General features: G+C 37.4%; 1 protein-coding gene and 1 long non-coding RNA gene across 2 annotated transcripts; both read left to right on the forward strand.

Moving 5' to 3' along the window:
• Positions 1-1,281: 1,281 nt before the first annotated feature.
• LOC126722106 (uncharacterized) lies at positions 1,282-2,321 on the forward strand. Its single transcript, XM_050425256.1, has 2 exons — positions 1,282-1,598; positions 1,820-2,321. Exons 1-2 carry the CDS (start codon positions 1,282-1,284, stop codon positions 2,319-2,321), a joined length of 819 nt encoding a protein of 272 aa, XP_050281213.1.
• Positions 2,322-8,064: 5,743 nt separating this feature from the next.
• LOC126722760 (uncharacterized) lies at positions 8,065-9,973 on the forward strand. The gene is made up of 2 exons (XR_007654045.1): positions 8,065-8,296; positions 9,478-9,973. It is a non-coding gene; the product is annotated as an uncharacterized LOC126722760 (long non-coding RNA).
• The last annotated feature ends 336 nt before the right edge of the window (positions 9,974-10,309 follow it).

The raw sequence follows: 10,309 nt of genomic DNA on the forward strand, positions 1-10,309 counted from the left end.
TTAAGATTCTATACATTTGACATGGATTCATTTTATGATTCAAATTAAATATTATTTGCATTGGTAGAGGAAGAGAGGGAAAGGGACCCTAACCCCTCTTGGTTTTAAAAAATTACCCTCCTCCTTATTCTTATATATATAATTTAACTAATAGGTCTCTAAAAAACATTCCACTTTAACTACAAGAAAAAAATCTCATCTAGTGAAATATTAAGGATCTTGTTCAATACCTCTTCCCATATGATAGAAGGTTGTGGCTTACTCAATTCTGAAACCCATTTGGATGGTGTTCGAAAGGCTTTGATTGCTCATAGGCTAGCGAGTGTTATCTGGCACTTCACAAATACCATTGGATTAGCGAGTGTTATCTGGCTCCTTTGGTGAACAAATGAGGTGAATGTGTAAATCTTGAATTCTACTGAGCAGGAAATCCACGCATTAGTAAGTCCCCTCTCTTCTAATTGTGTCTGGTTATTTTCTTTGAATTATGCTAGTCCTAGAATTGCTGAGAGACGTTGTCTTTGGGATAACCTTGAGATTCTTGCTAGTCTTCATAACCTTCCTTGGTTAATTATGGGGGACTTCAATGAGGTTGTCTTTGGTAGAGAGAAATTCGGTGATAATCGGGTAAATGTTCATCGGGCCACTAAATTTTATAATTTTATGGATAGTTGTAACATGATTGACTTGGGCTTTGTAGGCCTTCGCTTCACTTGGACTAATAAAAGAGGGCTTGATGGGCTTATTTTGGAGAGGTTAGATAGGGCCTAGGCTAACCTGGCTTGGAAAACTCTTTTCCCTGAGGCTATTCTTTCCCATGTCCCCAGAACCCACTCGGACCATTATCCCATCCACTTATCCCTTGACCCTTGCATCGCACATTCCAGGAACCACCCTTTTAGATTTAAGCGTATTTGGATGTCCCACCCTTCCTTTATGAATGTTGTTGATGATGTTTGGTGGGATGGTAATGGGGTTTACTCCCTCTTTGTCCCCATTTTTGTTGAAAGAATTAAGGTTTGGAATAAAAATGTGTTTGGAAACCTGTTCCACAGGAAGCGTGTTGTTCTAGCTAGACTTGAAGGTGCCCAGCGTGCCATAGCCACTAACCCCAATAATTTCCTTCTGTCCTTGGAGAAGCAGCTTATGGAGGAGTATAACTCTATTCTGGATCAAGAGTAAGAATTTTGGGCGTTGAAGTCTAGAATTTCTTGCATTCTCGAAAGGGATCGAAATACTAAGTTCTTCCATGTCTCTACCCTAGTCTGTAGAAGGAGGACTATGATCTATGGGATTAAGAACAACTCAGATGTTTGGCTCTCAAATGACGAGGACATTGGTTCCTTTATCCAAGATATCTTCCAATCCTTTTTCTCGTTTGATCACTTTTCTTCCCTTGAGGCTTTGGAGTTCCTACCCTCTTCTGGAATTCACCTCTTGGATTTAGAAGCTGACCTTCTAGCTAGTCCCTTCTCGGAGGAAAAGGTCATGTGGGCACTCTTTGACTTAAAGCCTTTCAAAGCCCCTGGGGTTGATGGTCTCTATGCAATTTTTTACCAAAATTGCCGGTTTGTGGTTGGTGATTCCTTCACAATAAGGTGCTTGACATCCTCCATACTGCCGTTATCTTTAGGGATCTGAATAAAACCCTGGTTGCCCTCATTCCTAATTGCAATGGCCCTAAAAGTATTAGCCAGTTCAGGGCGATCAGCCTCTATAACACTATTTATAAGACTGTGACAAAGGTAACTGTGGACAGGCTTAGGCCAGTTCTACCCTCAATTATTTCCCCCTTATAGTCTGCTTTTGTCCTTGGTAGAAGAGTGTTGCATAACATAGTCGTTGTGCAAGAGCTCATTCACTTCTTGTCCATTGAGAATGTTAGGAAAGGTGGTATGGTTATTAAAATTGACTTGGAAAAGGCTTTTGATTGGATGGAATGGAGCTTTATCAAGGTCGTCTTAGAGCATTTTCACTTTCCTCCCCCTTTGATCAAGATTATCATGGCTTGTATCTCCAGTTCCTCTATCTCCATCCCGTTGAATGGTGGTATGCTTAAGTCGTTTAGGCCTTCTAGAGCGTTGAGGCAAGGGGACTCTTTCTCACCCTATATTTTTATCTTATGCATGGAATTTCTTGGGCTCCTCATTAATGAGAGTTGCCAAGATGGGGATTGGAAGCCTCTAAAATCCTCCAGATCTGGGCCCAGCTTCTCCCATTTATTCTTCGCCGTTGACCTTGTTCTCTTTGCTAAGGCCACCACATATGCTGCTAGAGCCATTGAAGAAGTTTTGGAAAAGTTCTGCTATTCCTCTGGCTAAAAAGTTAGCTTTGATAAATCCAAGGTGGTTTTTTCCCATAACGTGGATCCCGCTATCCGTGGGGATTTCAACAAATTGCTCAACATTAGGGAATCCTCGGAAATTGGAAAATACTTAGGTACTCCCATTAAATCCACCTTATCAAGGCTAGTGGCTTTGATTATTTGGCTGAAAAAAAATTTGGGTAAGCTTACTGGTTGGAAATCTAAACTCCTCTCCATTGCAAGTCGAGCCACTCTTATCGAGTCGGTTTCATAGGCAATACCTGCAATACCTTCCTATGTCATGCAATGTGTTTCCATCCCTGCCTCTATTTGTGATTGAATTGATGCGAAGAATAGAGATTTCCTTTGGGGTTCAACCCCTGAAAAAAGGAAAATTCTATTGTAAGCTAGAGAAAGGTAACTAGACCAAAAGCAACTGGTGGACTCGGCCTCCATTCTATGAAAGCTAAAAACCAGGCTTCTCTAGCAAATCTTGCTTGGCGTATGCTAAAAGACAATCAAGGAGATGGGCCATGGTGCCCAAGTGCAAATATCTGGGAAGGCTTGACCCTGGCCCTAGGTTTAAGCTTTGGGGCTCTCGTAAGTGGGTCGGCTTAAAACAAGAGTGGGTCGTGATTAAGAAGGGCTCTAGTTGGGCCATTGGCAATGGAGTAAACACCAAAATCTGGATTTATAACTAGATTGGTAACTGCTCTCTTAGATCCTTCCTTGCGGGGCCAATTCGAATTGAGGATGAGAGGCTTTGTGCGAAGGATCTTCTACTTGGAAATGGCCAGGTGAATATTAACCTTATCCCCTTCTTCCTCCCCCCGATCATCTCTTATGGCTTGTTTGGAAGTTTAGAGAGGGATGAGAGTAGAGGGGAGTAGAGGGGAGGAGAATAGTGGGGAGGAGAGTAGAGTGGAATGATTTCCCTCCACCTTGTTTGGATGTTTTTAAAATTAGTAAGGGGGAAGGGAGTAATTAGCCCTTCTCCTTGTTTGAATATTTTAAAAATTAGGATGGAGAGGAGAGGAAATGATTAAAATAGACAAATTTACCACTATTTGAAAATGGACTTGTAACATTGGCCTATGATTAATTTATTCTAAGATTTTTTTTTCAATCTTAGAATATGTTATTAGTGATTTTTTTTCATTACAATTTCAAAATGTTAAGAACCTTAAAAATTATTCATGCTAAATATAAAAATCAACAAATTGCGAACCATTAAAGCTTATATAAACTAAAAAATAACTAACTAATAAATTCAAATAAAATTATTGGAAAGGCCTTGTGGTAGCTAAAATTGTACAAAAAGAAAATTAAATTGGAGCTTCTAAATCTCAGATTCATTATCATTTGTGACTACTCAACCTAATACAACTATGTATCTTTATCTAAGTGAAAGCTCCTTATCGGTGGACAAAACTGAAGAAGAACAAAAAAAATGCAGTTTCCTCTATTTTCCTCTGTTTTCTCAGCATCAAAACAGAGGCCAAGTAATGAGAAACGGCACGTAAACACAAAAATCAAGCATTGAACTCGATGAAACCAAAAATACAATAAAACTAGCTGAAAGTTTGAATATGAGCTAGGGTTTTGGAGAGCAATATGACAAAACAGAAGAAGAACAAAAAAAAAAAAAAAAAGTAGTTTCCTCTGTTTTCTCAGCAACAAAATAGAGGCCAAGTAATGATGATAAATGGCACGTAAACACAAAAATCAAGCATTGAACTCGATGAAACCAAAAATACAATAAAACTAGCTGAAAGTTTGAATATGAGCTAGGGTTTTGGAGAGCAATACAACAAAACCGAAGAAGAACAACCAAAAAAAAAAAAAAAAAATGCAATTTCCTCTATTTTCTCAGCAACGAAACAGAGGCCAAGTAATGATGAGAAATGGCATGTAAACACAAAAATCAAGCATTGAACTCGATGAAACCAAAAATACAATAAAACTAGCTGAAAGTTTGAATATGAGCTAGGGTTTTGGAGAGCAATACGTTGTTGTTGTTGTCTTCGCCGTTGTCGTCGACATCGTAGGAAGATAGCTCGGCTTCTTCTTTGGCTTTGGAAGGCTTTTCAGAGAGCTTCGTGTTGGCAATCGAATTCATAGGCTCTGATACCGTTGCTTTTGCCCTAGCTAGTTTGATTCAATTTTTCTTTTCATTCACCTTAATTTTCTTAGGAAACAAACAAATATTATTTACATAATCAGTTTTTTTTTTTTTGATGTTAAAAAACCTTGTAATTTTTTTAATATAATAAGGGTAAATTAGGTAATTTACATATTCAATAATTTATATGTTCTACTCTCCCTCCAAATCTCTCCAATTTGGAGGAATTAAAAATGAGGGGTTGGAGGTAGTTGAAATCCCTCCAAACCCCTCCCCTTCTTTCCTTAAAAAACTTCCAAACAAGATAATTGAATTACTCTCCCTCCTTCTACTCTACTCCCCCTTCTTTTTTAAACATCCAAACAGGCCATTAAGGCAAAAGGCCATTCCTACCCACAGATTTAGCTCTCAAGAAGACAAAAAAATTTGGCTTGACTCCTTAAATGGTGACTTCAACAACAAGTCTTCCTACTCTTTAGACTCTGAGGACCATTTCTCTATGATAGAGGACCCTTTCCCCTTTGACAAATGGATTTGGAAAGTAAAGATGTGTCCAAAGATGAAATTCTTCCTCTAGCTTTGTGCCCACAATAGTGTTATGGTTAGAGATGTCCTTGCTAACCGAGGTATTGACTTGTGCCCCTTTTCCCTAGATGTGGAGTTGACCGAGAATCCATCTCCCATCTTCTGCGTGATTTTCGGGTCTCCACCTCCTTATGGAACAGACTGGGTATCCCGGATGAGTGCATCTCTTCTTTCTCCTTGCCCCTCATGGAATGGATGGAAGTTAACTGCAATTCTAATGCCACCTCTAGGCATCACGTCCCTAGGAAAATTCTTTTTCCTTTTGATGTTTGTGCTATTTGGTTTCACAGGAATAGGATGGTCTTCAATCCCCATCAATTCTCGGCTCTGAATAAGGTTGTAGACACTTGTGTTGCTATAGCTTGTGAATTTTTTGCTGTCTCAGGCACTCCCTTCCAGCCCCATCCCCAGTGCTCTATGGTAGTTTCTTGGCATGCCCTGCCTTCTGGCCAGTGGCGACTCCAGGAATTTTATCCAGGGTGTTCCTATTTCACTTTGAAAAAATTTCGGGTCATTTCGGTCTATTTCGAGATGTTTCGATAAATACCAGTCGAAATTCAAAATTTGGCCGGCATGAAGTTTGTGCTTAAAAAAAAAAAAATTCTTAAAACCAAAACAAATTTGCATTTTGTACACCGAAAAAGCTCAAAAGGAAAAAAAGAAAAAATGAAAAGAAAAGAAATGAACAAAGATACCTATACAATAAACTATAAGTTCATTTGACATATTAATAAAATTATTAATTGTTATTGTTTAGTTGTTTCATTAATTTGTTTGTCTTTTATAAATTATAATTTGTTGTATTGTTATTTTATTAATTATTAAATTATTAATTGTTATTTAGCCTAATATAATTTAATTTTTTTGTCTTTTATAATGTATTGGTTAATGAAATTATTAATTATTATTTATTAGTTGTTTTTCTCAATTAATTATTGATTAATTAAATTATTATTTATTAGTTGTACTGACACACATCTATATGCACAACCACAAGCCTTATGCCTGATGCCCAATCACAATTGCCTATCAATCAGAAAATTTCACAAGATTCACAGATCACAATATTCACTAAAAGACAATTAATATCACACCAATATAGAACACACACACACTGACCAACACAACACCAACGGATAAAATAATCACTAAAGCCAAATTTCAAAAAGACAAAGAACAGGAAAAAGCAAAATATAAATAAAGACAAACAATGATTCATTTGGCCAACCAATCAGAGAGAGGAGTGATTCATTCGGCCAGCCAATCAGAGAGAAAGAGAGAGAGAGAGTTACTGAGTTAATTTAAATAAAGACCAAAGAGAGAGAGATGTTCATGATTTTAGAAAATCACACTTTCAGTGAGATAAAGAGAGAGAGAGACTGAGAAGATGAGAGAGAAAAAGAGAGAGAAATTAGAAATACCTTGAGGTTGAGGGAGCTGAAGCTCAGGGAGGGTCCGGAGGGATCTGCGATCTGCTAGCACCTAGCACCGAGCATCGAGCACCGGAGCTGAGCAAAGCGATCTGCGACTACGATCCACGGTCTACGATCTGAGATCTGCGACGAGGGGCGAGCTACGGCGATGACGACGAGGAGCGAGCGACGGCGACGACGACGAGGAGCGAGTTACGGCGACCGAGGAGCGAGTATTGGCGTTTTTTGGTTTGGTTTTGCCGTTTTGGTACGGAGGCTATGTATTGGGTTTTTTTTTTTTTTTTTTTTTTGATAAACACAGTATTGCTTTTGGTTTGTTTTGCTTTTGCTCTGTATTGTATAGACTATATCAGTGTATTGGGGATTGGTTTTCTCTGCAGCGACGTGACCATGGGTACGGTGGGTAAGTTTGATTTCTGATTCTGTGTTGGTATTTTTTTTTTTTTTTTTTGTTTTGAGAATCTGTGGGTGGGTTTGCTTTGTTGGGCTCGCTGTGGGCTTGGCTTGCCATGGGCTTGGTTCTGTTTCAATTTTTTTTCCCCAGATTTTAGTTCAATTTTTTTTGGGCTTTTTTTTTTTGCTTGAAAGTTGAACAGATAAATTTTGGCTTGGCTCTATTACAATTTTTTTTTTTTTTTAAGATTTAAGTTTTTTTTTGGGTATTTTTTTTTCTTGAAAGTTGAACAGATCAATTTTATTTTAATCTGAGGGTGTTCCTAATTTTGTGTTGAGGGTGTTCCTAATTTAGCTTAAATATAAATTTTTTTTTTTTTTTTAGTAATTTTCTTCAGGTCAGGGTGTTCCTGGGAACACCCTGACCTGTACGTGGCGCCGCCACTGCTTCTGGCTGGGTTTAAATAAACACAAACGGCTCTTCATTGGGTAACCCAGTACCTACTGGGGCTGGTGGATTGATTCGTGATCATAATGGCTCTTGGATTTGTGGGTTTGCTCAAAATGTTGGATTTGCTACTAGTGTTCTTGCTGAGCGTTGGGCGTTGAAGGATGACCTTTCTCTAGTCACCTTTATGGGCTTCTCTAATGTGCTTATTGAGCTAGATGCCCCGGTTGTTCTCTCCTTCTTTAACTAGGACTCTGTTGTCCATCCCTGGCTGATGAACATTGTTGATGATTGCAGGTCTCTGTTACTGCAGATTTCTAACTACCAGATGTCCCACATCTTTCACGAGCAGAACAAACGTGTTGATGCAATGGCTATATTCGGAGGCTTCTTATCCCTTAATTTTGTTCTTTATTCTAGTCCCCTAGATTGTATTAAGGACATGCTTTCCTTTGATTTATCTCCCAAGGACTATCTCCGTGTTGCCCTAGCCCCTGGCTAGGGGTTCAAGTTTCTCTTGTTTTACTAAAAAAAACATCCTGGTCGTGATTCGGTTAATTTCAATTCTCTTGTCGATCTATAATCCTTAACTTTTATCTTTTTCTCACTGGTGAGGCATCCAGAGGCTGTTTACCATTCCAAATGTAACCATTAGGTAGTATATGTAACGACCCAAGTTTTTTTTTTTTTTTTTTTTTTTTTTAATTAAAAAAAAGAAGAAGAAGAAGAAGTTAAGGTCAGATTTTTTAGTGTCACATGTGCCCCCCACCGACTCACCATTCTCCACCACTCATTTTCACACTATTCGTTTTCTCTCTTTTGGCCAGTCATCCCTTTTCTTCCTTTTGTTTTCTTTCTTTTCTCTTCACTTAAACACACACTCCTCTCTATCAGTCCCTCACACTCTCCCACTAGTACACTCCACACCACCATCTCTACCATCATTTTTTCGGCAAGATCACCTGAAATTCTTTAAGAACCTCTAAGCACCTTCACATTTTTTATTTGAGGTAAAAAAAATTTATCTTTTTTGTGGGTTTTGTACTTTTGCTTGAGGTTATTTTTAACTAAGTTTTGATAATGATATTCATGTGCTTTATGAGTTTTGGAAGTGATATTCATGTGTTTATATGTATGGGTTTTGTCTTGGTGGATTTATTTGATGAGTGGGTTTACAGTTTTTATAATGATGGTTATCTAAGTGGTGAAGATTTAGGGGTTTTGGCTTTTTAATGTGAAATAAATGGTGAACATAATTTTTATTGATTATTTGGAGCTACTTAAATATTTAAATTGTTTGTCTTGGAGGATATTATGGTTTTTGGTATCATGGGTCTCTTGTTGATATGTTATAAATCTTATGGGAAGTAATTAGAAGGTGTTGAGGTTTTGATGTTAGAGATTATCGAATGGGTTAATTTTATAAATTGGAGACTATGCCTTGTGAATTAATTTGTTGAGAAACTTTAGAAGTGGAATACATTATTGATGAGGTTAAATACCAGGCTTCCCTAATCAAGTACTCATTTGTCAATTCCTAATTTGTAGCTAGATACAATTTCAAGCTTTATGCTTATTGTGATAGGTTTGCTTGATATTATTTAGGTTCTAGCTAATCTCCTTTAGAGCTTGGAGAATTAGGCTTTTGTGGGTTGCAAGGTAAATAGCTTTTTAATGGGATTTTTGGAAAATAACCATGTTGTATAAACGATGTTTTTCTTTTGGGTCAAACACATTTTGGAAAATTACTTATAGAACTATGTTTTTTTAAAAAGTGTTGTGTTGTGACCTATAACATATGATTTTATATGAAAGTGCATCATTTTTGGTATTACATATGGGGAAATGCATGAATTGTTGACATGAAAAATATGAGCATCTTTTGATTTAATCTTTGATATGGAATTCATGGATTTTATGGTATTTTGGAAAATTTAAAGGTGCTTATCTTGTCTTGTATTATTTGAGAAATTGATAAAAAATCTTGTTGACAAGGAATGAATTTGGAAACCCTACAAACTTTGTGGAAGTTTTGGTTATTTAAGGTTTTTCTGAAATTACCTGAATATAAACTATGTATTTGAAAGTACACGTAACCTGTGAGCTTTATATTGTTTTAACTCTATGTCATGTGTGATTTTCTGGTGATCACCCGATTTGATTTCTGTAATCTTTGTGACAACGGAATTAGATTTAGTTCAGTGCCCTTTCACTTTGGATGACACATTCTTCCCTGCTACCCATGGGAGGAAGAGGTTCATTAATTGTGTGTGGGTGAGGCTGCTGCCCATGGGGCCAAAAGGCCATATGCAAAAGATGTCCTATTTGACGTGTTCTCCTTGCTGCTCATGGGGGGAAAGACAAAACCTGGAGGGTATGGGTGAGGCTGCTAACCATGGGGCCAAGAGACTGCATATCAGAGAGAAAAATATCATGTCAATTGTGAATGAGTGGATCCCCTAACTAGTCAATGTGGTAGTGTGGTATATTTGTGATAAATTTCCATATGTTAGATTTCTATGTTAGATTTTATGGCTTTGGAATTATATTGTTAATACTCACAGATTATAGTATATAGTTTCAAGGTATTTATTTTGAGAAATTTTGTGTTTTATTATTTAATCATTCTTGTCATACTATTATTGAAATAATCTTCCAGTATTCAGTTAGAATTTCCCAAATTAAAACACGAAACTTGCATTTTCCCCACCACCATTAATTTTGCTACTTATTGGGGCTTTAGGTCATCCCATCCTCTAATAATTTTTCAGATCAATTAGCTATACCTTGGGTATGGAGCTTACTTCTTTGATGATGATTAGTATGCTATGTTAAATTGTAGACTTGTGTTGTAAATGGTTGGTGACTCGATCTTGCTATGTTCAATGAGGCCATGATTGATTCTATAGGAGGTTGGGCACTTGAGGTTTGTTATCAAGCGTGGTAGGCCTAGACTTGATGTTAAGGTTCCTTATTCTTGGTAAGATTGTGACTTTGTGTAATCCAATTGGAGTTTTGTAATA

The sequence above is a fragment of the Quercus robur genome, chromosome 4 (assembly GCF_932294415.1).
Source record: "Quercus robur chromosome 4, dhQueRobu3.1, whole genome shotgun sequence".
Lineage (NCBI taxonomy): Eukaryota > Viridiplantae > Streptophyta > Magnoliopsida > Fagales > Fagaceae > Quercus > Quercus robur.